Here is a 27622-nt window from a genome sequence, read left to right on the forward strand (position 1 = left end):
TTTTTCAGCTACGGTATTTTCAATATAAAAAATATATTAATCATAGTAATATTATTCATTTATTATTAAGAATAACCAAAAGGTTATGTATTATATTTTTATGATGTATTAATAGAACAACAATATAACAAAGTAGGGGAGAGGAGGGAGGATTGGGACACTTTTCACATAAATGATTCTTATTCATAATCCTCTACTTATTCACCAATGCAAAAGCTCACACAATAAACTTGCATATTATAACTACATTTTAAAAATATACACAATGTTTAAACATTTTATTATTTTCACACTTGACTAATTACAAATTTCAAGAATTTTGTCCCATTCCTCCCTCCAGGGAGGGAGGAGTGGGACACATTTGAAAATTACAGAAAAATTAGCGAGTGTCATAGTTAGAAAGGTCCACATTAAAAGAAAAACAAGACTGTGTTCTACTGGTCCCACCAACCAATTGTGGTGGCGGTAATTTCATGATAATATCTGTTTTATCTATAATGCTACAGTCATCCTGTTGAGGAAAATTAAAATTTCATGTCCTTTCTCATAAATTTTGCATTGTAGCTTTCAGTATCATAAATGCTCTCCACCCTTGCGACATAGTTAGGGGGGGGGGGTTAGCAATTTGCTTATTTTTGCTGACAACGGAAGGAGGGGGATGTTTGAGTGATGCTTACGTAAGACATTTTCAAAAATCTTAAATTGTAAAAAAAAAAAAAAAAAAAAAACTAGAAAAAAATTTCAAATGGCTAAGTTTTTTAAAAATTGTGATCTAAGAGTTTTTCTTAAATAAGGAAATTAAACAAGCATATTTTTTTTTTAAATTAAGTCTCAATTTTTTTAAATTGAATTTTTACTGTTAAGAAAAGGGGGGGGGTTGCTATTAGCTTATGTTATTATTTGGGGGGTTAGCGATTTGCATATTTCTGCTGACAAAGGGGAGGAGAGGTCAAAAATTGATAAAAACATGCTTACGTAATATTTGAACAGCCCCTTTACAGAAGGGACATATTTATAAGGCATGTCCCATTCCTCCCTCTTCGAAGTATCCCATTCCTCCCTCTACACATTGCTTCTAAAAAATAACTTGTCGCATAAACCATGCCTGTTTTAGGCTTAATTAAATTGCAGATAAGCATACATTATATACTTAAGATTACAACGATAATATATTATGTTAGTTTTACAAATTACATAAATAAAGAAATAAAACTAAAAATAGATTAGAAACTTATTTTGGAGGTGAGAAATTTAACTCTTTCCAACTATTAACTGAAACTTCCTGCTGGATAAAATGCAAGTATGAAACAAAAAGAAGCTATAAACAGGCCCTCTAGTGGTCAAACTGACAATAAAATAAAGTGATTTATTTTGCCATAATTTTAGCTGCCCCACTCCTCTCACTGTCCCATTTCTCCCTCCTCTCCCCTAATATAATATTCCTTTTTTACTTGTATTTCATATTCATAAAATTATTAGTAATGCAACCATTTTAAGTCACATTAAAAGTGCCTAATAAAATAGTAAACATTGCTCAGAAAAAAGAAAATGTCTTGTGACTGTCCACCGACTAATGCATATTATTTATTTCTGATGAATCATATAACTGTAAAAGTAGCTAATAGTAGAAAAATGAGCAAAGCAGCTAATGCTAAATTTACTCCATGAAAATTACTAGAAATGTAAAACAAAATATTCGATATAAATAATGAAAGAAACCTTAATTTAAAGTCTTTATACTGCAATTATAATGTAAGAAAATCAAGAGTGATTTGAGGATGCATTTACTATTTTGAAGACTTTAGTTTGTGCTAATTGAAACTATCGGATATATATCAAAATATCTGATATGTATCAAAATATCGGATATTTTTGATATTTTCGAACCTTGTGTGGAACTAATATTTCTATTAAGTTCTATCAAAATAGACAATCATTGAGAGAAACAGCAATCTAAGAACCTATTACTTTCAGATATAGTTTTAGACAGGGCCGGATTTAGGGGAAGGCAGGCGGGGCTACTGCCTCGGGGCCTCCACAACAAAGGGGCCCCCACAATAAAACTTTTGCAAAATATCATAACTTTCAGGGGTCGAAAATATCGGATATATACATATATATCAAAATATTCGGATATATATCAAAGTATCAGATATTTTCGAAAATATGATGATCTTTTCGAACCCTGATTAGGGGCCTCCACTCCTTCGTTGCCCCGGGGCCTCCACACTTCCAAATCCGGCTCTGGTTTTAGAAATGGATTTTGGGTATAATACAAGAAAATATTAGATGCATAACAAAAGTTGGATAAATGTTACATACAAAGAGTACTTAGAGCTTAAATGGTGAAGTTGTCTACTTATTCAACTTACTTAAAGATATCGGTTTCATAAAATGCCGGAACACTGATCCTTTCAAAAAGCGGAACCTACAAAAAATGACCCAGGCAATGAATTATTGTGGCATATGCAAAAAAGAAAAGAAAAGAAAAGAAAAAGACAATGACTAATTGGGAGAGAACAAAGAGTACACCCACCTCATTTTCTGGTACCGCCTCCTCCGTGGGAGAAGAAAACTTGTCGGATCTGCTCGGAATTCGAACCTGAGAAAGGAGGAAAAAGAAGTTAGTTATGAAAAAAGTGAAATTTAAAAAAAAGACTATCATTTAGAACACATTGATTGACATTTCTAAAACTGCATAGGTGGAATCGTAAAACTTGAAAGAACCAACATTAGTACCCAAGATAATTTTTCTTTGCTACAGGGATTTGAGATTCAAAATTATTTTTATAGACTAATCTGAGAATAGATGAACTGCTCCAAAAGTTTGCGTATGTTTCTGCTTAATTCCACTGATGACAATATGCATATTTTTATTAATTGCAGATAAAATAATTACATTAATTGGGGACATTGATCTTAAGTGATTGAATAAAGCTCTTTAGTTTTCATTTTGAAAACTAATGCCCTTTTACATAGTTTCATTAAATCAAACTTTTGCACAAAAAAAAAAAAAAAAAAAAAAAAGACAAGCAAATCTTAAAGTTTCTAGGTATAGATCCTATAGCAATTAGAGATTTCAGTTGCTAAATTTTGTTTAGAGAAATTAATAATTTTCAGGCATGCAAAAAATTAATATTAATTATTAAATTATTGTTTAATTTAAAAAAATGCAACAAGCAAATTCAATCCTTTAAATTCCTATTATTTTATTTCATTTGTTGCATTACTGACAGATGATAAGAGATGAAAACAGTTCAAAAGATTTTTCAGTACTTTACAATTAATATTGCGAGTTAAATTATCCTAAAGCACTAAAAATAAAATGTGTATATATATGTTACCGTTAAAGTATATAATGCAGTTATTTTATAGAATACCTAGTTATTCCATGGAATAACTGATCTTGTCTGTTAAGGTGTGTAATATGTTATTAATTTGACACATTAACTAGTTATTCTATGAAATAACTAGGTATCTATAATTTAACTAATGAGAGACAGTTAAAGGGTAAAATAAACAATTTATCTAAAATGATCTACCTATAGGTATTCTGTAAATAAACTAATGATAGACAATTAAAATGAAAAAGAAACAATTTATCTAATTTATGCAGCATATAAATGGTATTTATGGAAATGTACACTGGGTTTTACACCAACATTTTTTAAATCTCTGACCAGTACCTAAACTCTGAGCTGTAGCAAACAAACTGGCGCCAACACGCTAAACAAGTTCTCTCCCTATGGCCTGGAAAAGTTCATAAATGCAGTGATACAGATATGATACAGATTATTTTACACTTTAACGGGCTGCAGATCATTATTCTATTAAATAACTAGTTAAACCATGAAATACAAGAGAGTGTTACACTTTAATGGACACGATCAGTTATTCCATGAAATAACTAGGTATTTTATAAAACAATGGATTTCATGCTTTAACGGTAACATATATATATCCAATATGCTTCAGTTAATGATGATTCAGTTATGATGAGGTTAAAAACATTTCATCTTTTTACTCATCCACCACTTTCTCATAAGAAAGTAAAAATCATTGTAACTTTCCTTGATAGTATGATGTTAATATAACCATATGAGCCAAGTTTTAAGAAAGGATATTTTCACCTGTAGTACATGACCCATAAGCGGAAGACTGAGAGGCACACCAGGCACAGGGGAAGGCCATTGATCAATATCGTGACAAGCTGGAACAAAGAAAAAAAAGTCAAAAAATTATACTAATTTGAAGTTTTGGCATCTTGAATTCAAATTATGTTTTTCGCAAGCACGAGCGTGTGTGTGTATGAATGCGCGTGTGTTTGTGTAGGCGAATGTGCGTGTATGCAGTGCTGTGTGTGTGTAGGCATATGTGTTTGTGTCTGTATGCAGGCATGAGTGTGTGTGTGTGTGTGTTTGTATCTGTGCGCAGGCATGAGCGTGTGTATGTGTGTGTGTGTATGCGAGTGAGTGTAGGATATGGACGCAACCTGCAGACGATTTTCGCAAAAGGAGCAGCATCGTGAGACCGGTCGACGCAACGGTGGCGCTGGCAGAGGGAGGAGGTGGGAAAATAAAATCATAAGAACTCAAAACAGTCAAATGAGAACAATAAGCAATCGTGATTGCTCAAAAAATACTTGGTTCAAAGTCTCACAATAACATACTTTTGAACAGGAACAAAAGAACTGACAACATGCTGAGTTGAGGCCTAAAGAAATTTGCCTCCAAGTTCTCCTTAAATTATATTTTCTCATAAGTGAAAAATTATGAATATATGTAATTCAATGGGAATGAAATAAAATGAAAAGGATAAAAAGTAAATTATGAAGACTGAAACTAATTATAAAGAAGGTTATAGAAATCCGCATAATTCCAGACATATATTGAACACCAGATCTACCAAGACTAATTTTTGTGACATTCCTGTGTGCAAGTCCTGTCAGCTAACTAATGAGAATTTTCTTCATGTTAATGGATACAGAACAAATATTACATGTAGCAATGCAAAAAATCATTAAAGCTAACCTTTTGTTGATTAACATTAAATAAAATTAGAAAGATAACGAATTTAGAGGAGAAAAATATTGAGATCATTATTTTACAAGCATTAAATTCACATAGTTTAAAAACATTGACAAAGTATGCCAACAACATTACAAACACATGGAAAGAAATATTACATGGAATAAGCAAAAAAAAAAAAAAAAAAAAAGCTATGAATGAATAGTAAAACTATAAAGGTTCTTGCATTTTTGTTTTTCAATTTAACAATTACACAAATCAACACAAATATTTTGTCAGGTACCAAATAGCACTTTTTTTAACACTGTAATGAATTTCTGAAACTGTGTCCATTTGCTAGTCACATTGTCTTATCTGTATTTTGTTTTTGGATAGAAATGAAGATTACCAGATTCTATGCTCGGTTCTCCAGAGCTGAAGAAGGATGGAGCAATTTTGGCCAGAACTTCCGTAAACAACGAAACCAAGGGAAGCTTTGTCAGTAAGACCACAGACTAACAAAAGAAAGGAGAAAAACGTTTTAAAATAAATTAATAAACAAGGAAAAATCAAAAATATGGAAGGAAAAAGAAAAAAGCCTACTTTCTGAAAATACCCTCTGGGTACATTCTTGTCTTTAACTTGCCGAAAGTAGACGAATCCAAAGAAATGGGATTGATCCATCTGAAAAATTGAGAGAAGACATCACATTTTGAACGAGAGTCTTTTAAAAGATGATATTAATGCAAATATATAATGGTTATTAAAATGACACTAAATCAACACTTAAAAATATATGAATTCATTACAAGCAGCTGAGATTAGGAACCAGTCTAATTATGATATTTCTTCATTGTATTAAAGCAAATACAACAGAGTTCTTCTAATAAATTAGTTGTACTTGGCTACTGAGATAAGCTACTTCTTCGATGTTCATTTTGTACATTCACTAGGGCTGGGCCATGTAGGAATTTCTACATCATGGCGCAACGCCAACCTTACATTGCGATGCATCACGATAACTACAAGATAAACTTTATTCATCAATATATTTTCTGCCAAGGGAAGGGGAAATTTTTTAATATACCGAATTATACTCTGAATTGTACAGAATCATAAATACAAGTATGAACACAAACCATGAGAAGAGACGTTAAACTCATTACATTTTAAAAAGACAATTTCAAAGTAGTCTTCAAACTTACTGAAGTGTTAGAAAAAAAAATGGTGAAATAAGAACATCTTTGGTAGGTCACAGTGACCTTCCATCAGAGTCAGAATGCCTTCAGGGTCGGATTTGGAAGTGTGGAGACCCCAGAGCAATGAAGGAGTGGAGGCCCCTAATCAGGGTTCGAAAAAATCATCATATTTTCGAAAATATCCGATACTTTGATATGTATCCGAATATTTTGATATATATATGTATATATCCGATATTTTCGGATATATACATATATATCAAAACCATGAAAGTTAGGATATTTTGTAAAAAATTTATTGTGGAGGCCCCGGGGCAGTAGCCTCGCCTGCCCTCCCCTAAATCCGGCCCTGAGTGCCTTTGTTGCTCAGCCTTTTGAAACAGTTATGAGACTAAAACGGCAACAATCATAGGCCGGTGTCTAAACATTGGTGCTTGGATTTGTAGTCAGTGCGGTATTGATATAACGGTTTAGAGAATAATTCTAAACCTGTTTAATGATGTGGGATGTACACCGTTTTTTTGCTATGTATCAAAGCATTGCCCAGCCCTAGCACTTACCCCACACCACTAAAATAATCATCCATCTGTATAATATATGTTGGTTCAAAACAATACAACCAATAAACTACCAATAACCAACATAATAATTACAGTAATAGAAGATTAATGAACTAGTCACAACAAAACATTGTCCATCACAAAATTTATGCTTAAAAAATCTCACAAAATGTGTTTAAAAGTAAAAAAGTAAATTAAAAAATAAACTCACCTGCACTGCCACAGCACAGTTTAGATTGTAGTTCTCGTGACAAGAAACAACAGGTCTCCTGAGGGGACATTGCCTCATCCGAAAGAAAAACTGTGTGTCGCCCATGCAGCCCGAGTTAGAATCCGGAAAAGCCATGTAGCAGATGCTCATCTTCTGCAATGGTAACAGATCAAAACAGATTCAAAAACGGAATTCCATTATATTTAATCCTTTAAGGTATACTGTCGTGCTAAGCATAAAAGTCGTATCTGTAGCTGAGCTCAAAATGAGAAACTGCTGTTTTACGCCTCTATAACATATACTTGATTCAGAGGTACAGATGTGATATACGCCCATTTGGCAACACCCGATTTTTACCAAAAATTGAAATATTTTTTTCGCCAATGAGGTGATAATTTTTTAAGAATGGCATCCTTGGGGAAACTAACCTGTGTTTGGCAACCCAAAGGCAATCTGTTCAAAGGCAATCTGTTCAAGGCGATCTGTTCAAACTTGTTTACTTTTTAGCGGTTACACTTTAGATAGATAGTGTTAGATGTAACTGTGAACCGCACGCAAAAGTGATGCACGTACAGTCGTTTTCCAAATGTTGAAATTATTAGTTGGTTTTAAATAAATGTATTGTGTTGTTTTGTACATGTTTGGCTCCTACTTTAAATATCGCTCTCTAAATGAATAAACCAACTGACATGGTGTCAGGAGTTAAAACCAATATAGTAAGTGGATTGCAAAACCATTAGAGACGTTTTGGTTTCTTTAAATGAATGTTTAATTTTCAAGAAGGAAATTATTCAACGTTGAAGATCTTACAGTGGATAAATTTTGTTGAAGAAGTAAGCAACCACGATTAAAAATGGATTTGTTCCGTGCTCCGGGAGAACTTAATTTCTCATCAGGAAATTTAAAAGATTCATAGAAAAAGTGGAAACAACAGTTAGAAAATTATTTGGTAGCGACAGAAAAAGACGCCAAATCCGACAAAACGAAAATCGCCATTTTGTTGAATTTATTGGGAAATCAAGGCTTAGAAATATTTAACACGTTCAATTTTGACGGCGATTCTTCAAAAAGTGATAATTTCGAAGATGTTATTGCAAAATTTGAGAACTATTGCTCGCCAAAGCAGAACTTAGTTTTTGAACGCTAGAAGTTTTTTTCATGCAGCCAAAAAGAGGGACAGTTATTCGATGACTATTTAATTCAGTTGAAAACCTTAGCGTCGACTTGTGAATTTGAAGAACAAACAGATGGACTAATCCGTGACAGGATTGTACTTGGGATACGTGACCAAAGACTTAAAGAAAGATTGTTAAGGGAGCCAAGCCTAACTCTAATCAAAGCAGCTAAATTTGTCCGCGCAGCAGAAACGAGCCAAGAGTATTTAAGGTTGATGAAAGGCGCTGAAGCACCGACATTTAATGAAACTAGCGTGGATGTTGTCCAGCGGAAGAAGTTTACTAAGAAAAATGTGCCTGTTAAATCGTCACAAAATGCTGAGTTTGACTGCAAGAAATGCGGAAGACGTCATAAAGCGAGACAGTGTCCGGCATATGGAAAGAAATGCACCAAATGTAAAAAGGAAAATCACTTTGCTATTGGTTGCCAATCACATGGAAGAAAAGTTCACGAGGTTAAAGAACAAAGCGAACTTTGTGTTTTTATTGATTCAGTACACTCCGCAAAGGTAAAAGAGACAAATTCATGGAATAAGAATGTAATTTTGTCAAATGATAAGCGAAGTTTAAGTATGAATTTTAAGCTTGATACTGGATCTGAAGCCAATATAATTTCTTATAGGGAAATGAGAAGCCTAGTAAGGAAACAAGATCTTAAGGCAATGAGCGTTACTCTACTGTCATATGGGAATCATAAAATTATTCCGGAAGGAATTGCTTTATTTAAATGCTCTACAGATAAGTTTAGAGACTTTGAACTAGAATTTTACATTGTGAATTTTGAGTCAAAACCTATTTTAGGATTCGAGGCGTGTAGTAAGTTAATGTTAATTGAAAGAGTTGACATACTGAAAATTGAAAGTAAACAACAGATTATTGACCGATTTAAGAGTGTATTCAGTGGAACTGGTAAATTCCCTGATGAACCACACAAGATTGTTTTAAAAGATGATGCTGTTCCAGTTGTAAATCCTCCTAGAAGGGTACCACAAGAGCTACAAGGTAGACTAAAAGAGCCACTTCATCCTCACGATATTCCTTACAGACCATTTGAAAAGGTTGGGGCTGATTTGATGAGTTTTGGAAACAAGTCTTTCATAGTTTTGATAGACTATTATTCAAAGTGGTTGGAAGTTTGTGAACTTAATGATAAATCTGCAAATGAAGTTATTGATAAGCTGAAGTCTATTTTCGCAAAATTCGGTGTTCCAGATAAAGTAGTCTCAGATAACATTCCATTTAATAGCTACTTATACAAGCAATTTGCCAAAGAATGGGATTTTGAATATATTTTCATAAGTCCACACTATTCACCTAGTAATGGTATGGTGGAAAGAGGAGTAGGAATAGTCAAATCTTTATTCAGAAACGCAAAGGAGGATAACAAAGATTATCATGTAGGTTTAATGAAATACCGAAATACCCCCATTGCAGGTATAGATCTCTCTCCTGCTCAAATGATGTTCAACCGAAGGCTCAAAACTAAGTTACCCATAACCAGTAAATTATTAAACACAGAGCTTTTCAGTAATATAAGAGAAAAATTAGTTCACAGACAGAATAAGCAGAAGTTTTATTACGACAAAAATGCTCATTCGTTACAAGATCTCAAAGCAGGAGATAGTGCGACGATAAGAAATTACGCAAATAAGACTTGGGAACCAGCTCAAATAGTACAGAAGTTAAAATCTGATCCAATGTCCTATATAGTTAAAAATAGTTATGGTAAAACGTTAAGAAGAAACCGTAGAGACATCAGGAACGTAAATTTGCAGTTTAAAGAACAAACATATCAAAATATTTCCGCATCAAATGATAATATCAATGAAATTCCTGATAATAACAGCAGCCTTAATGATGATGGAGATACTCACACTGATGTCAGCAATAGAACAACTGTGAACAATGATAACTGTATTCAAACCAGAAGTGGACAAATATCAAGGCATCCTGCTTATTTAAAAGATTATGTAACTTAATCTTATTTTGCTTTTGTACTTAAAATTTCAAATAACTTATTATCTTAAAAGGGGGGATGTTAGATGTAACTGTGAACCGCACGCAAAAGTGATGCACGTACAGTCGTTTTCCAAATGTTGAAATTATTAGTTGGTTTTAAATAAATGTATTGCGTTGTTTTGTACATGTTTGGCTCCTACTTTTAATATCGCTCTCTAAATGAATAAACCAACTGACAGATAGTTGTTTTTTGTGCAATATATTTTATAGGAAAGCTTATTTTGTGTTGGTTTAAACTCAGTAGTTGTGTTTTGATGAATAAATATTAGAAAATTAAGAATAAAATCCAACTTGAGGTGTGTCTCGGTAAGGAGAAATTGTTTCATATGTTATGTTCCAGCCTGAATATGAGGATTTATACAGTAAAAATGTTAAGGTTTTCTTTTTTTAAAATTCAAAAAAAAAAAAAAAAAAACTCCCGAAATTCTTTGTTTTCACAAAATCTTGAGGGTTTCTTGTAGTTAATCAGGCATATTCTGTAAATGTATCTCCTTTAGGTACTGAATTTCTGAAAATAAGCTGACTCAAGCATTTTATAAAAATATGAAGGTGTTATTTTATGTAAAATAGAATAGATATTTTTGGTATGTATTTTGAAAGCATTTTAGAATACCAAATTAATGTATGGTATTTTTGTATTGTTTATGTTTTTGATGTTCTGTCGAGACATTTTTACTTTTCATACAATGAAATTTGAATAACTAAGCTTTCTTTTGGCTGAAACAGTTATTGATTTTGGGGATCTTTTTCGCTTTAAACATCCCAATATGAATCCCTTTGCTCTTTTTCAGCAGAGTATGAGAAGTTTTTGTTCAATGAAATGCATGTTGGAAAATAGCTTCTGTTTCTATTGTTACATATTTATTGGTGAGCTGTTATAGTAATTTTATTAATTTAAACATTTTAAATACTTTCTAGTAATTTTTCTTTGTGTACAAACACTTTCTAGTTTCTGGTACTTTTGAAGCGTACTTTCGCGATGTTTTTTGTTGTGGTTTTATGTTGTTTTTATATATTGTGTTCTGATGTGCTGTGATCATGTTTTTTTATTTGAATTTTTCCTGGTTGGCACTAAAGAAGCATCGCTAAGAACGATGTATGACATATTGTGAATGATGTCGTCATACATCGTTTTCTTGGCGACGCTTTCTTGGGGCCAACAGGAAAAAGTCGCCAAAGGTGGCGTATATGACGTTAGTTCCCAAATTGCTAACAGCAACTGTGCAGATCTTAGAGTTGATCATGAAGGTGGAGGGAAAAAAATGGTTTTACAACCTTAAAATCAACAGAGAGCAGGGTGCATTTTTTCCGAAAGGAAAGACGACAGCTTTCTGCCTTTAAAAAGGACCTTGAAGGAACACTTGTAAGCTTAGAAATTATTATGTATTCCCTTCTCTTTTGAACTCTTATTAGTTACTTTTGTAATTATATGTAACAGAGAAATATTCCGCTGCGGGAAAGTAAAGCGCACAATCTACAAATTTTTCCTTTTTTGCTATCTATTGTGCTTTAGCTTTATTGCACAAGCTTACTTACTTTGTTTCTGCTAAAAAATAAACTACGAAAAAAAAACATCAAGTTCCAACATTTTCCTATTGCTAGTATGGAATCCAAAATACTTCTCTTTCTGCAGATACTGCACTTCAACTCTCCACGGCAGTATATATATCACTCATTTTACGTCATTGTTTCACTCAGTTCAAGAATGAAAAAAATATATATATGTTTGATTGAATATTGTAAAGTGGATAAAACTATGACATACGAACCTCTTTTTCTGTCAGTTTCACATGAGCTGGATAAATCATCTGAAAAAAATATAAAGTAATCATCAGTACATAACTTTGGTGACATACATAATGTAAACAACTTAAGAGTGTAAATGAGAAAGTTCTTTTTTTTTGCAAAAGAAACATTAAAATTCAGCAAATATATTCATAAGAAATTTTTATATTATTCCAAAAACATTCCTTGCTGCAGTAGGGGGAACCTCTTCCTTTTACAAAAAAGGAAGTATTGTATTGGCAAAAAAAATTTCACTCAAAAACCGGCCTTAATTTCAATTTTTCTCACCCCCAAATGTATGTCAAGTTTTTTTCGACCCGACCACTGGTGGATATATGACTAGGAACCTACAGACACCTGAAATATCCATTTTGACGACCCCCGAGTTAATTTTCTCGCATACCTCAAAAACGGTATGTCCTAGAAAGTTGAAATTTGGTACCTATACTCCTAGTGGGGGCTAGTTGTGCACCTTCCCTTTTGGTTGCATTTGGATGTTCCTAAGGGGGTCTTCTGCCTCTTTTGGGGGGAAATCATTGTTAATTTCGATGTAAACTCAAGTGGTGTTACAATTTGTCGGACACTTGGCGATATATCGCCAGTCTTTTGGTCGCCAGCTTGGCGTTTTTTTTTAAAGATCTGGTTTCGATTTGGCCACTGTTGGTGATATTTAGAGAGTATACTATTGAATCACATTAAAATTGCCAATAATGGGAAAATAAGATTAAATTGGAGTAAAAGGAAGTCATGTGATGCACACATCAGCTCTTTTTTCATGTTTTTAGCCCTTCCCTACTCTTTTATTTCATTATCTTACATCAATGTAAACATTATAGCAATATAATCATCTCCCCCACTTTCTTTTCAGAACTACACCACTGTTGTCAGGTGTTTACATGTTAGAAAATTAAAATGTAGAATGAATAACTTCGTTGGATTCCTTTAACTATTTTCATCAATAACTTTCAAGACTAAAGAAAATTCTGCCACTGGACTCAGAATTTTTCATTTACTATACTTTTCACATTGAAAACTTGTGTACTTTCCATTCAGTTTGAAATTTAAATAATTTGAATCCTATGGATATTGCTACAGATTTTAATATATAAGGAGGAAGAGTTTTGAAATCCTACTTTGATAAAAAGCAAAAGTCAATTAGAGTATTTAAACAAGAAAACAAACATAATACTGATGAATAGACAGCTGTTTCAAGGCTCACACAGCAATAAAGCTCTTTCCGTTTCTTTTGCATTGCGAAAATTTAAAAAAACCTACGTAGGTTTAAGAGTACTATTAATCCCACACTATAGTTCAGTCAAACTTATGTTCATTAGAATAATAGTCAAGAACTACTTAGAGCAGAAAAGAATATTTCAAGAAAAATTAGTTAAAATCCAGCATAAACCATACCTCCATGGCTTGTCCGAGTTCTAAATCAAAAGTAACAACACAAATACAATAAATCCATCTGGAAAAGCGATCCCATGGTAATACGGATGGAGAAAACGCAAAAGGGGCAAGGGTCTGAAAGACTTTGTCTTCAGTCTTCTCTTCGAATAATGATTCCATAGTTATTTCATATTTCTTTTGCCTAAAACGTTATAAGAAATCATCCCATGTTGTTTTCATACACACGGGCACACGTAAACAAGCAGACAGCACAATAAACATTATTAAATTTACTTTACAACTACAAGCACAAAAACTAGCTCGGAAGTATATGATTAGTTACAATCACAGTTAAGAAATGTTTACGAAAGCCACCAAATTCACCGCCACACTCTTCGAACGATTGGTTGAGAAAATTATTATCTTCTGAAGAACAATCTCTTCAGCCAATCATTTCCAGCAAATCTCCAACATTCTCTCCAAAATTGAAAGGCATTGGCTGTGAATGCTAGAAGAGACGCCTCTTATTAAGATTAGAGTTATTTGCTGCAAAGATCTGTTCGCATGTTTACATTACCAAAGTTTGCAAAACAAGCACCTTGTTTGTCCTGTTTGTCAATGTACGGATTTGAAATTTGTGTCAAAAGAAGTTTCTTTTCGATTTTGACGATATATTAACGTAAGCTATGATGATTTGCTTGCTTCTTTGAAAAACTTTCACTTCATGCAGTTTTTCTTCTTCAATCTTTTCCTGCAATTTGTTTCGGTGATGCATTTCAAAATTTTTTAATAGTCTCTTCTTTTCTTCTTTCATTTAAATATAATGACTCTTTTTAACGTTAAATTTGCTTTAGACTCCTTAGTATTTGACACCGTGACTAGCAAACTTTAAAAATATGCCAATAAATGTATATTATCTGTTACAGTACTCGTTTCTAAATTTCTGAGTACAGTCATAAGATTTACTTAGGTTATTCATTAAGTTTACTTAGAAAGCTTTCCTGTTTGAAATTCGGGTTTGGGCATCTTGCTGGCTAACAGGTGTTTTACTGGGACAATGGCTGTGTGAGATATAACTCGAAATAGGATATTTCATGAGTTATATTCAGCTCAAAGAAATGAAAAATCTACTTAACCGCATGTTGTATTCTCATGCCTAATATCGAGACAGCATGTAAAACCAAAATGTACTCTCGGCTGTGCTTTATGGACAAAGAAGCGGCTGCTTCAAAATAATTTCTGAATGATTCAATAAAACTTATGTACCGTGAAGGCGATGATTATCTTGATTACAAATACAAATACAAATGTGACGACCAGCAACAGGCTCTGGGCCCAGCTACGCTGGTCCTAGTCAATTAATTAGTCCCCAATGAAGATCAATGGCCCTCTTAAAGCTATCCACTCCCTTGCTCATTACCGCCTCTTCCGGTAAGCTATTCCAAGTGCCCACGACCCTGCTAAAGTAGTAGTTTTTCCTGATTTCCAAGTTAGCCTGAGATTTAAATAGCTTAAAACAATGACCCCTTGTCCTGCTTTCCCCGCAAAAATTTAATCCATTTACATCTTTCATTCTGATAAATTTAAATAACTGAATCATGTCCCCTCTGACTCTCCTTTGCTCCAGGCTATACATGTTATATATAGTCTAATAGTCTAAATCCGACACCTTATCAGTGGGAATTGGATTTGTTTCCATTGTAACTCGCTCATGTGCGAAAGTTATAATAAAAGCTCTCACTAAAAGTTATGGGGATCGTAGAAAATGAAGAACAAGTAAAACAGCTTCAAGAGAACTTAGATCATATTACTAAGAAGACGAATAAGTGGGGTATGACAGTTAATGTAGGGTAATGTCAAGTAATGGAATTAAGAATACAAGTTATTATTTACAGTATATTCAATAAGTTACTGCCCTATAGCCAGGACTAAGGCAGACATACATGAAATACACTGCCAGCTCTGTCATTTCAGCCGAGAAATGCAGTTTGGTGCTTATTAGCACCAGCCTGGTCAGTGCTAATTCTATATATTAGCTACCAGTTTGTTTGGCACTCTTGACTTCCTTAACCTCCTTGCGGTTGGGCAGTCCCAGAATTACATGTTAAATGCACAAGATATTTCGTCAAGAACTAAAGGTCAAGATTCAGAAAATATCTAAGTGACCAGTGGCCACTAGACACCAAAAACTTGGTGGCCACCACTGTCGCAGAGTGTTGAAGTACAAAATGAGAGAGGAGTTTTTACTACTGTAATGAAAAAACATATAAATACAACTGAACAGAATTACATTTTAAAAGCTATAAACATGTATTTTGTTGTTTTTTTTTTTTCCAAAAAAAGATAAATCCTGACCTAGATCTGCATGCCCACAGACTCCGTAATGCGAGAGGGCCACCGTCCTTAAAGAGTAAACAACTCAAGAAATTGAACAAAAAATGAAAACAAACTAGCACTAAGACTTATTAATGTGACAAATATATACTGCTGGCATCTGGGGAGGGAACAGTACAGATTTTGTTGCAAAGGAGCTCAAAGTTTATCAAGGGTGCCTATATGCAAAATTTTAAGGGGAGGGGCTCAGATATTTTCCCCATGGAAACCGATTTTAGTACAGATTAGAGTTATTAAAATTTGACAAATTTAATAACTTATTCATTAATTGCTGGAGAAGAAATGTTACGTTTTTGCAAAGAAAAAGTTATAAAAGCAAGGAAGCCCCACTTGTTCCACCATATGGGCGCCCTTGAAGTTTATAGATCTGGGGCTGAATAAATGAATAAAAAGTCGGCAAGAAACTGCATTTCAGATGAAATTTACAAAAATACAATTTTGCTGATAAAATTTCACTTTTCCAGAAAATAACTAGCTTTGAAAAAAAAAAAAAAAACATAATTTCTGGCTCTTTTTAAGTTACTTTTAGTAGTTTGCACTGAGATAGGCATCGAATTCTATTTTTGGAAACTTGAGCAATTAAATATTCTTGTCTGCTTTCATCTTGCGAATGACCAAACATGGCGACTACGCGAAAAATTTAAAATATGAAAGTAATTTTAATAATTAAACACCCTTAAAAAAAATAAATAATAATAATTTAGATGAAAGAGTCTAAGCAATACGGATAAAATAATATTCTGAAGATAAAATTTGAAGAAAAAAATTTTGCATGTTTCAAGAAAATAATTAATTATCCAGGGCACATTTTGCGGAATGTTCAATAGTTTGCATTGTATTGCAATAGACATCCAGTTCTATTTTTGGAAACTTAGGCACTTAAAGAATCTTGTCTACTTCCATCTATTAAGAGTGAACAAATATGGCGACTGCGCTAAAAATTAAGGTTTAGATTTTTCAATTTTTAGCATAAAAATAATTATAAAATGTAAAATCCTCATTAAACATCAATTTAATTGAACTGTTATAGCTTTTAGCACATTAGCGTCAATGCAATAAGGATAAGATGAAATTTTAAATACAAAATTTTTCATTTCTCAAGAAAACTTTTAAATAATAAATAAATAAATAAATTAAATGATTTACAGCACATTTTGCATTATTTTCATTAGTTTGCATTCGAATAAGCATCAAATTCTGCTTTGTTTAAATATGGCGTCTATTTTTCATACTATTTTTCATACTGTCTTGCCATTCTGGTCAAAAAATGATTTTCCTTGATGTGTTTATTCTCACACAGGCGTATGTTTCCAAAGGGATTTATTTTCTTCCACCCTCTTGAGTTTGTGCATAATTCCTGTCTTGTCATCCCAAGATTTTTTTTTCTAAGAACAACGGGGAAAATGGCGACTGAGGATGCTTTTTTAGGTCGCCACTTTTTCCAACTAGGTCGCCACATGGCGAGTGGCGACCGTGAATCTGGATCTTTATCAAGAATTGCTAGGTGGTTAAGAGGATTTCCACCTACAGTTCAGTTACTTCCTATGCCAGGCTGATGAGTGCAAAAAGCACGAAACTGCATTCCTCCGCTGGAATGACAGAGCTGGCAGTGTATTTCATGTATTATTTACAGTGTTCGGCCATTAGCCAGCCAAAAAATGTTATTGATCTGGGCAGGGCCGGATTTGGAAGTGTGGAGGCCCCGGGGCAACGAATGAGTGAAGGCCCTTAATCAGGGTTCGAAAGGATCATCATAGTTTCGAAAATATTCGATACTTTGATATATATCCGAATATTTTGATATATATGTATATATCCGATATTTTCGACCCGTGAAAGTTAGGATATTTTGAAAAATTTTATTGCGAAGGCCCCGGGGCAGTAGCCCCGCCTGCCCTCCCCTAAATCCGGCCCTGGATCTGGGTGTCTTAACAAATCAGGATTTCAAGTTTTTTCAACATTAGAAGTAACAAAGCCAACATAATTCTTTTGTTTATCAATAGATCTATTCCAACCAAATCTAAGAAGGTTCTTCTGCTTTATTTAGGAGTTTAGTAAGACCCCATTTGGAGTAAGCTGTGCAGTTTTGGTCACCTTATCTGAGGAAAGACATTTCTGTATTGGAAAGGGGTTCAAAGATGGGATACTAGACTAGGAAGGGGACTTTCAGATATGGATTATGTTACCAGACTTAAAAGGCTCAATATCAGGGTGGCGACAGATCAGGGAAATGAGGGAGATCAGGGAAAAGTCAGGGAACTTTATTAATCAGGGGAAAGTCAGGGAAATATCAGGGAATTTTGAAAAACTAACAAAAAATCAGGGAAAATTGTTTTTATGAAATATATATATATATATATATATATATATATATATATATATATATATATATATATTTTTTTTTTTTTTTCTTTGCTTTACAAAACTAAAATTCCTTACGCATTTTCCGCCAATTATCTGTCCAAAAAAAAAGTAAAATTAATGAGGTTTATACACTGCCGCATATTTGTGCATCTTTTTCCTCAACATCAAAGTATTGAATCTTACTTATTAACCACAGGATGAACTAAGATTGCTTCTGTGTCTGTTATTTTATTTATTTTACTTAGCCTGAAATTTCCTTTTACGCTTTCAATACTACGTAAAATAAACAACCATACAGACAAAGAGGAAGCCTTCATTAATGCCTTAGCTCCTTTGCCTTTATTCTATTGTCTCGAAGTAATAAGCGAACTGTAATCACGATTTCAAGAAGAAATCTTTGGTGTTTGAATTAATACTATAAAAGCTTAAAAGTTATTATTTCTTCGCTTTTTTAAATAAATTGCTAAAATTGAATTTTCAATAAAAAGAACTTTGTTTTTTACCGTTTTACTATTTGTTGTTACCGCAGATTATAAAGATTTTCTTTTCTTCAGACTTAAGAGTGATTCTTTAATTTTATAACCAAGTTGTATTCTTCTTTTATGTATTTTGAAATTAACTAATTGTTTTTTTTTTCTTGCATTTCAAAGTTGTTTCTTACAAAAGCAATCTAAGATTTTTTTCATTACATACTGAAATCATTTGAAATAGAGTTAACTTGTGTACTTAAGTAAATGTCTTTATTTTTTTTATTGTTAAAGTAAAATGCTGTATTGATTCATTAAAACCTATGTTCTTGATTAGAGAAGAGCTCCCTATGAATAAATGTCAAATGGTTTCATCTGTTTTGCATAAATATTGTCAATCTTACTAATATTATATATGCGAAAGTTTGTCTGTATGGATGTATGGATGGATGTATGGATGTTTGTTACTCTTTCACGCAAAAACTACTGAACGGATTTTGATGAAACTTTACAATAATATAGCTTATGCATCAGAATAACACATAGGGTAGTTTTCGTCCCGTTATGGGGGGCAAAACCCCCTTAGGGGGGCAATAAAACACAATTTTTGTATAAATTCTCTAATATTGGGATGAAAAAATACTTGCACATATTTACATTATATGTCCATCGAAAGCTCTGATTTTTCTGCTGAAGATGGCACCTGTTCGAAATTTCTAAGTAGAATAAAAAACGAGTTATGAGCTTTTTAGATCCATGTTCGAAGGCTTTCCTCAACTCAATACAGTATTTAGTGTATCATCTCAACTCCCTGTCGATAGCGACAATTGTTGTATTGTTGACTTTCTTTGCTTTTCGTGATTGTTCAAGGCTTTTCTCAAGTCAAATCTTGAAGTAAGATTTTTGCACAAGATTGGCAAATAATACATGATTTGGCTAATGATTTTCCATTTAAACGGAACTTTAAAGTAATTAATGGTTTTTATTATTATTTATGCTAATTGAACACTTACTCATTATCCAAACAACCAGCAGATCGCCAAAATTTTTGCAGAAAGATTTCCGTAGCTGATGCATTTGGCAGTTTTTTCAACGTTGCTGTTTTTGAAGCCGAAGACTACGTCATAATGTTTCTCAGCTTTCACCATGTAAACAAAATATCGCCAATCAAAGAATTTTCAAAAGACTTTTTTTACTGTTAAATAATCCAGCAACTAAATTAGGCAAATCCATAAACAGCACAAAAACTTCCATTAATTTTCCTTTTTGCACAATTTCAAACAATCACCAAATTTTATTACTTATTTTGGTAACATTTCGGATGAAACTGTTTAGCGCCATTTTATGGTGACCAAAAATATCTCAGCATCTGGCGACGATATCTCTGTAACGAAAATTAATATCATATCGTTTTACAAAGTAAGGAAAGAATGGGGGAGCATCATCGAAGGTACCTCGAAACGACTTTCGCAAATTCGGTAAAATCGCACCAAGAGCCACAATGATTGAAATTTCCCGAAATAACTAAAGCAAGTATAAGGGGATTACGAGCGCAGCTACTTTTTTTTAATCACTTCGTACTTCATTAGCCATACAGAGAAGGTTTTAGACTCCATGTTAAAAAAAAAGTATCAACAGATTAATCTTTTTAAACATGAGAAGATTAATTTCATGTTTTTTAAATTTGTATATGCTTAAATATAGTGCTTTCGTTTCTAAATCAATACTACTTTGTTTTTATACTTATTGCTATTTTAGTTTTATGGGTAAGGAAGAAACTCGATTTTTAATCACGTCAAAAAGATGTGTTTTAAATTCTTTTACTTAAAACAGAAAACAAAAGCAAGTAACGATTTTTTCTAATAATTATTACTGACCCAGGCAACGCCGGGTATTTTTGCTAGTTAGTTATATAAGAATAACTACATTACTTCGATTCTTTCACTATTACTTGTTATTCTTGCAACAATTATTATACTGTTTGAAAACTTAGTTCAAAATAATTTCAATTACTTTTTAGTTCTATCATAAATACACATGTTTTTAAGAGTAATTTTAATAGTTTCTTAAAAATCTTGTGCTAAGTGGTTTCTTGAAGTAAAGTATTTTTTTTTTTTTTTTTAATTTTCTGTAATCTTTCCATACAGAAAAATTAAATGTACTGTTTTGTAGGTTTTTTTCCGCCCCAAAACTATTGACTTGATATGTTTTTTTAAACCATTTTATTAAAATAGTAGCATCTTTTTAAAATATGTCTTTAGTTCAACAACTTTACACAGCTTAAAACGTTTAAAATACTGCTTTTTATACAAACATACAATGGATTTCAAGTAGAGCAAAGAAAGAAAACCATTATCATTGGTAATGTAAATCAGGGAAATTTGATGAAATAAATTAGGGAAAAGTCAGGGAACTTTTTTTCACAGTTCCTGTCGCCACCCTGAATATGTATTGCCTGGAGCAGAGAAGAGTCAGAAGGGACATGATTCAGTTGTTTAACTTTATCAAAATGAAGGATGTTAATGGGTAAAATTTTTGCACGGAAAGCAAGATGAGAAGTCATTGTTTTAAGCTATTCAAATCTTTGGCTAACCTGGAAATTAGGAAAAATTACTACTTAAAGTACGGAAGTACGGAAGAGGCAGTAACGAACAAGGGGGTGGGTAGCTTTAAGAGGGCCATTGATCTTCATTCGGGACTAATAAACTAACCAAGACCAGCCTAGCTGGGCCCACAGCCTGTTGCTGGTTGTCCCATTCGTATTGTATGAGAAAAAATGAATATAGGTCTCCCTCGTGAACACGGTTAATTCATATTAGCAATATCAACACTCTGTTGGTGAAACTTTTAAATTTATTTATTTAAATTATTTTTAATTAATCATGTATCTATATAACAAAATCAGGACAAAAATGTACCGTGCTGTATAGAAACTGTCTTTTGTGTAACATCAAACTTGTTTTATACGAAACTCTGAAATAATAAAACAAGGTGTGTAGTACCGTTTTATCTCGAAGTGTAGTCTTGCGCCATAAAATTTTATGGTAGCTGAGATTATAATTTTTGAGATTACAAAGCAAAAAATACATACTTAAACAAGGAAAAAGAGGTTTCTGCAGCAATGAAGTTCATCTGAGCATCAACCAAAAAATGTCTATATAAAATAAGTAGAATTATATTTATTCTATTTTTTATTTATTATTTGCCAAAATTAGCTTGAATGTTATTTTCAAGCTATGATTTGTTCTGCAGTAAATCAAACGAAATAATTTAATTTTAATTTAAAATTCGGTTATATCAAAACTAATATTAAATGACCGTTTCGACCATGTAATATCGAATAATCCAAAAATTTGTACTGTAATATGCAAACTGTGTTGTACAAAGGACGCCTGTACATTAAATACAAATTTCAACATGAGGCTATGGGTCTGTTTAATAATCTAGTCCTTGTGTTATGATCATTTTGACAATTTTACACATACACAGTCGGACCCCGACTAAACGAATCTCGTGATTTAGCGAATTTTTCTTTTCCCCCAATTGAAAGCGAAATCCCCGATTTACCGAATAATTAACCCCAAATTAGCAAATTATTTTAACAGGGCTCCGATTTTTTTTTTTTTTTTTTTTTGTTAATTTGAGTTAGGAAATATTAGATTGTTTTCCAAATGATGTATCCATTTTGTGCGAAGCAGAAAAAGACTTTTCTTCGAAGCAGGAATGTTTGACCGACAAGCAGGGCCGGATTTGGAAGTGTGGAGGCCCCTAATCAGGGATCAAAAAGATCGTCATATATTCGAAGGTATCCGATACTTTGAGATGCATTCGAATATTTTGATATATATGTATATATCCGATATTTTCAACCCGTGAAAGTTAGAATATTTTGTAAAGATTTTTTATTGTGGAGGCCCCCGGGGCAGTAGCCCCGCCTGCCCGCCTTTAAATCCGGCCCTGCTGACAAGTGAGCAACCATCGAATAACCATTCTGTTGCAGAAAACGATAATGAAGATCTCGTTAAAGCTTACTTTTTCTAATGCTTTACATGGAATGGAAACTAAAAACATATCTCATTAAGTAGGATGTAAATAAAATCTTCTCTCCATAAAGTTGAAAGATAACTATTTCGAGTCAAGTAACAACAAAATTTCAAATTAACCAGTGTGAAATACCTAAGTCACAGAATCCTGAATAAAAAGTGTAATTTTTTAATTATAGATATTTTTATGCAGTTTTTATTGAGACTTTTAGATAAAGTAAGTGCAATTTTTAAAAAAATTGTTTCACACCCCGATATTATGAATAACTCCGATTTAATGTAAAAAAGTTTCGGTCCCAAAGAGTTTGTATAATCGGGGCTCGACTGTATTGTATAGTAATCCTATTTAGATGGTGACTAAAATTCTTATAATCAGAGGGTGCCCCCCCCCCCCCACCTCAAATACCATGTAGTACCTCCACCCAAATTAGAGAAAAATATCCTTGAAAATTCCCATCCTACGAAAAGGATTTCAAGAGTCGCACTCGATGCCTCCCCCCTTTTTGGTGGTCACCCCTGTTATAGTGTGAATTGTGTGAGTTCATGAACCATGCGTTAATCAGAACAACACAAAGTGAAGAAATCATACCTTGGGCACCTGTGGGGAATCAAACCCACAAGCTCCTATACTGCTTGCAAACATTCATAGGGGGATGGCTTGTGTCTCCCTTGCATCCCCATATGAACACCCTTGCTTGCAAATAAGCATGGCCGCAATGGGATATTAATAATTAACATACTATGACCTTATTTCAATAACCCGTTTATTGTTTTATTAATATGAATATATTCTGGTGGAGCTGTTTTGGCTCCTTACCATTTGGGTACTTAATACATCTTCTTGTGGTGTATCATTCAATGCATGTACTCAGGTTCGTCATTTCGAATTTTTCTAGAGGAAAAACTCAAAGTAAATTATAAAACATAAAAAAAAATCACCTACTTGTACATAAATAGATGAATTTTCCAAAGCCATAGGAGGAGTGATTGATCCTCCTAAATGCATATACTCTGTCTGCATATACCATCCGTTTTCTCCACCTATAGGATGGTTCAAGCACCAGATTCTTACACCAATGATCTAAACACACATTCAGCACATTTCTACATGCATTGTACAATCAGGCTGTACCCTACACCAATGGATATGCATAATCACTATGGTTTTAATCGGAAAAAAAAAAAATAATGAGGAAAAAAAATTGAAGTAAATCAGGGTTCGTACTCAATTTCAGAAATTAAATGAAGGAGTTTTGAAGGAGTAAAATGAGGATTTGAAGGAGTACATACTAATGGGCTGTCCTTAACTCTTGTCACATTTTTTTCAACATCTTTGACCCCCTACCGCCTTTGTCAAAAAGAGTCACACTTCATCTTACTCCTCCTTTTGTCCACATGTCATTTTTATAAACATATTGTTATAACTGTGTGATGTCACTTCTCGTCATCCTCCCTCTTCCCCTTGTCACAATTTCGTGAACCAGTCTCCTCCTCAAGGCATGACATCACTTGTGGATGACCCATTTTATAATATTATTACTGCCATTTGCTAAACAATTGTTTCTTTTAACACAATCACTTAATATAGTACATCTACTTATGTATCTTCAAGTAATAATTAGAAACCGACTTTTTCAGCTGAAAGTGTGGTGGAAGGAAATGCAATAATCATAAAACTTGAAAAATAGTCAAGCCCCCATTTAAGCATGGTTTACTTCAATTATGAAATGTCTTAGTCATCAAATAATATTTTCACCCCTTCATCACCCTTATACCTTCGAGCTTGTGACAAAGTTAAGTTGTCGATCAAAGTATATATTTTAAGTTACTGTCATAGAGGAAGACTATGTAGTCTTCAACTAAAAAAGAAGGAGTTTTGAAGGAGTTCAAACCAAAATGAAGGATTTTGAAGGGCCCTTCAAAAAAATTTCCCAAATGAAGGAGTATTGGGGGAGTTTTGAAGGAGCGTACAAACCCTGTAAATGCAAATTTAAAAATTTTCTTTTGCATTCGACACAAGTTACCATCAATGTCTTAATTGTTTCCTTTTTTATAGGTGTGTGCAATCAGTTAAGTTTACAATACTGTGATGATGGACGACGAATATGACGATGACATTGACAATGACAGAGGCTGGTATGATGACACCAATATGGACCACGATTCCAATTCACCTCTGGCTGAGGACCTTGAAATGAGGAATGCCCAGATCCAAGCAGAATGTCTAGAGAAGTTCAGTAGTCAGGATTTTATCATGGAACCTGAAATTTTTGTTCAGTTGAAAAGATATTTCCAGTCTGGTGGTAATCCAGAACAGGTAGTTGACCTATTATCCGAAAATTATCATGCCATTGCTCAAACTGCCAATTTGTTAGCAGAATGGTTAATTTTGGCTGGTATGAAGATTTCTGAAGTACAAGCTCTTGTAGAAGATCACTTACGTGAAGTGATCATTCGGCATTTTGATCCTAAGAAAGCAGATTCGATCTTTACTGAAGAAGGAGACACACCCAGCTGGTTGACCGAGATGATCGAACATCACACATGGCGCTCGCTCATTTATAAACTAGCTGAAGACTATCCTGACTGCCTCATGTTGAACTTCACCATCAAACTTATTTCGGATGCAGGATTCCAGGGTGAAATTACGAGCATTTCTACAGCTTCCCAACAACTTGAAGTATTTTCCAGAATTTTGAAAACATCAATTGCAAATTTTTTAGAAGGTGGAGAAGAGGAGCTTCATAAGAATTTGCACGAGTTTACAAGAATGGTATGTCATGGAGAGCACACATACCTCTACAGTCAGACACTGTTGCATTTGTTGGCCCAGGAACCGCGAGGGGGCTCAAATATAAAACGTCTTTCACAAGAAACCAGCAAATATGTTCAAGGAACAGAGCATGATGCAACTCCCATCACGATGGCTTTGAATGGAGCGGCTGCTGTTCCTCGTGCTTGCCAGGCTCTTTCAGCAATGCTGAGCAAAAATGCCCTGAACCCGGCCGATATCACGATTCTCTTCAAGATGTATCAAGCTACTGAACCACCTCCAGTTGAACTGATTCGAGTGCCTCAATTTCTCGACCTGCTCATGGATTCTCTTTTCAAACCAGGAACAAAGATCAATCCGGAGCATAAGCCAAAATATATTTATCTTCTTGCTTATGCTGTTAGCATTCATGAAACATATAAAAAAATGGTGAGAAAGGGCGTTATCAAGGAAGAGCTCAAAGCGACAACACAAGCTATCGAAAAGGTTCATATGATCTGCAATGAGAAAAAAGGTTCATCAGAGCTCATTCCAGAGTTGGGTACCTTATACAATTGCATCAGGTTTCCAGTTGTTGCACTCGGAGTGGTGAGGTGGGTGGATTTCACCGTCTCTGAGAAAAGTTACTTCAAACTCTCGACAGAGCACACTCCATTGCACCTGGCCCTCTTGGATGAAGTGGCCACCTTGCACAACACTCTCCACCAGAAGGTCTTAGACCTGCTGATCAGGCTTTTCGAGATGCCACAGGAAGACTTGGACGTACTGGTGCAACTGGAGATGAAGAAAATGCTTTTGGATAGAATGGTGCATTTATTGAGTCGTGGCTGTGCCGTGTCGGTCGTGAACTACATCAAGACTTGTTGGCAACGGCAAGATACTGATATATCCCTGATTCGGTACTTCGTCACTGAGGTTCTGGATATTATTGCTCCGCCCTACACAGCGGAATTCGTGAATCTGTTTTTGCCTCTGGTGGAGAATGAAGAAATCAGAGGTACTGTGAGACCTGAAGGTGAAAATGACCCTGTTTCAGAATTCATCATGCTTTGTAAATCAAATTATCTCATGCAGAATTAAAAGTGCAATTGCTTTTTTATTTTTGTTATTTCTTTTTTTGTACTGCTTTAATATTTTCTCATGTGTATTGGTGTAATGTATAAATGTTCCTTTTAAGATATGGATTTCATTTGAGTGTTTTCTATAATTTCAATTTAGTCCACAATTTATCTGTTAAGAGCTTGTAAATTTTTATCTTAGAAGTGAATTTTTAGCACAGGCATATATTATTAAGAGAACCAGATAATGTTTTTTTTTTTTTTACAAGTTTTTATTTTTTTAAATAAATAACACACTCCAAAAAGCAATGGCTCTCTCTGTAGTTATCACTAAGTGCTGCAGTTTTGTTTTTTGGGCAGACATTGTGCAGCATTAAGATGCCAAAAAAAAAAAGGAAAATTATAGAGAGTTATAGACTGGTGTACACTGTACAGTTGTAGAATAGTAGGAATATCAACCAATTTAAGGTTCAAAGCCTATTTATAGGGTTTAATTGAAGCTATTTCAACTAACTGTTTTACAGAAATTTGTTTTTTGTTCTTTGCTATTCGTAGTAAAAAGTGCTAAATTATGTGCTATATTCCTTTCAATGAGCTTGAGTTATTTGATCACCTACACGACTGCTTTAGTATTCACTAAGTTAATTCTCAATTTAGATTTCTTGAATAGATCAAACTACACTTACTTTTGAGAACTCTGATATAAAATGGAAAATTATGTATAGAAATCGTGAATTTTTTTCTGAAAGTTAACGATTAGATTTTTCCGGTTTTGTGGACAAATTGTATGTTTCTTGAACTTGCTATTTTGACACATAACTTAATATTTCATGATTTGAAGAAGGTTACTACTTGTAAGCGTGTGCCCGAATTGTTTTCTGAAATTAATCCCTAATTATCAGATTGACAAAATTGAAATCTTATGAGCCAGGAAAAATGTTTTGGCGCCACAACTTATTTCTCCGAGTTTATAAAAAAATTAAATGTAACATGGCTTATGAAAAAACTAGTTGCCTAGGATTTGTCACACATTGCTTACTATACTATTTCACTTTCTTGTTTATCAGCAACTGGGTTTGACAAAAAATTATTGAATGAACCCTTCTACTACCCCCCCCCCCTACCATAGATTTTTATAACAATTATGTTGGATTAAAAATAATTCAGGGGAGTAACACA

At 33.6% G+C, this 27622-nt stretch overlaps 2 protein-coding genes across 2 annotated transcripts in view; one reads left to right on the forward strand and one right to left on the reverse strand.

Annotated features, from left to right (window-relative positions):
• LOC129216833 (protein DENND6B-like) overlaps positions 1-13524 on the reverse strand; it is a 30147-nt gene extending 16623 nt beyond the window's left edge. Inside the window, exons 1-8 of the mRNA XM_054851049.1 lie at positions 13366-13524; positions 11940-11978; positions 6977-7129; positions 5610-5690; positions 5416-5521; positions 4131-4210; positions 2537-2602; positions 2373-2428 (exon numbers count right to left, since the gene is read on the reverse strand). Of these exons, the coding sequence (XP_054707024.1) occupies positions 2373-2428; positions 2537-2602; positions 4131-4210; positions 5416-5521; positions 5610-5690; positions 6977-7129; positions 11940-11978; positions 13366-13524 (740 nt within the window). The remainder of the gene's footprint in view (positions 1-2372; positions 2429-2536; positions 2603-4130; positions 4211-5415; positions 5522-5609; positions 5691-6976; positions 7130-11939; positions 11979-13365) is intronic.
• Positions 13525-13893: 369 nt separating this feature from the next.
• LOC129217705 (negative elongation factor D-like) lies at positions 13894-26561 on the forward strand. The gene is made up of 2 exons (XM_054852042.1): positions 13894-14023; positions 24669-26561. Exon 2 carries the CDS (start codon positions 24702-24704, stop codon positions 26463-26465), a length of 1764 nt encoding a protein of 587 aa, XP_054708017.1. The 5' UTR covers positions 13894-14023; positions 24669-24701; the 3' UTR covers positions 26466-26561.
• Positions 26562-27622: the final 1061 nt, after the last annotated feature.

The sequence above is a fragment of the Uloborus diversus genome, chromosome 2, assembly GCF_026930045.1.
Source record: "Uloborus diversus isolate 005 chromosome 2, Udiv.v.3.1, whole genome shotgun sequence".
NCBI lineage: Eukaryota > Metazoa > Arthropoda > Arachnida > Araneae > Uloboridae > Uloborus > Uloborus diversus.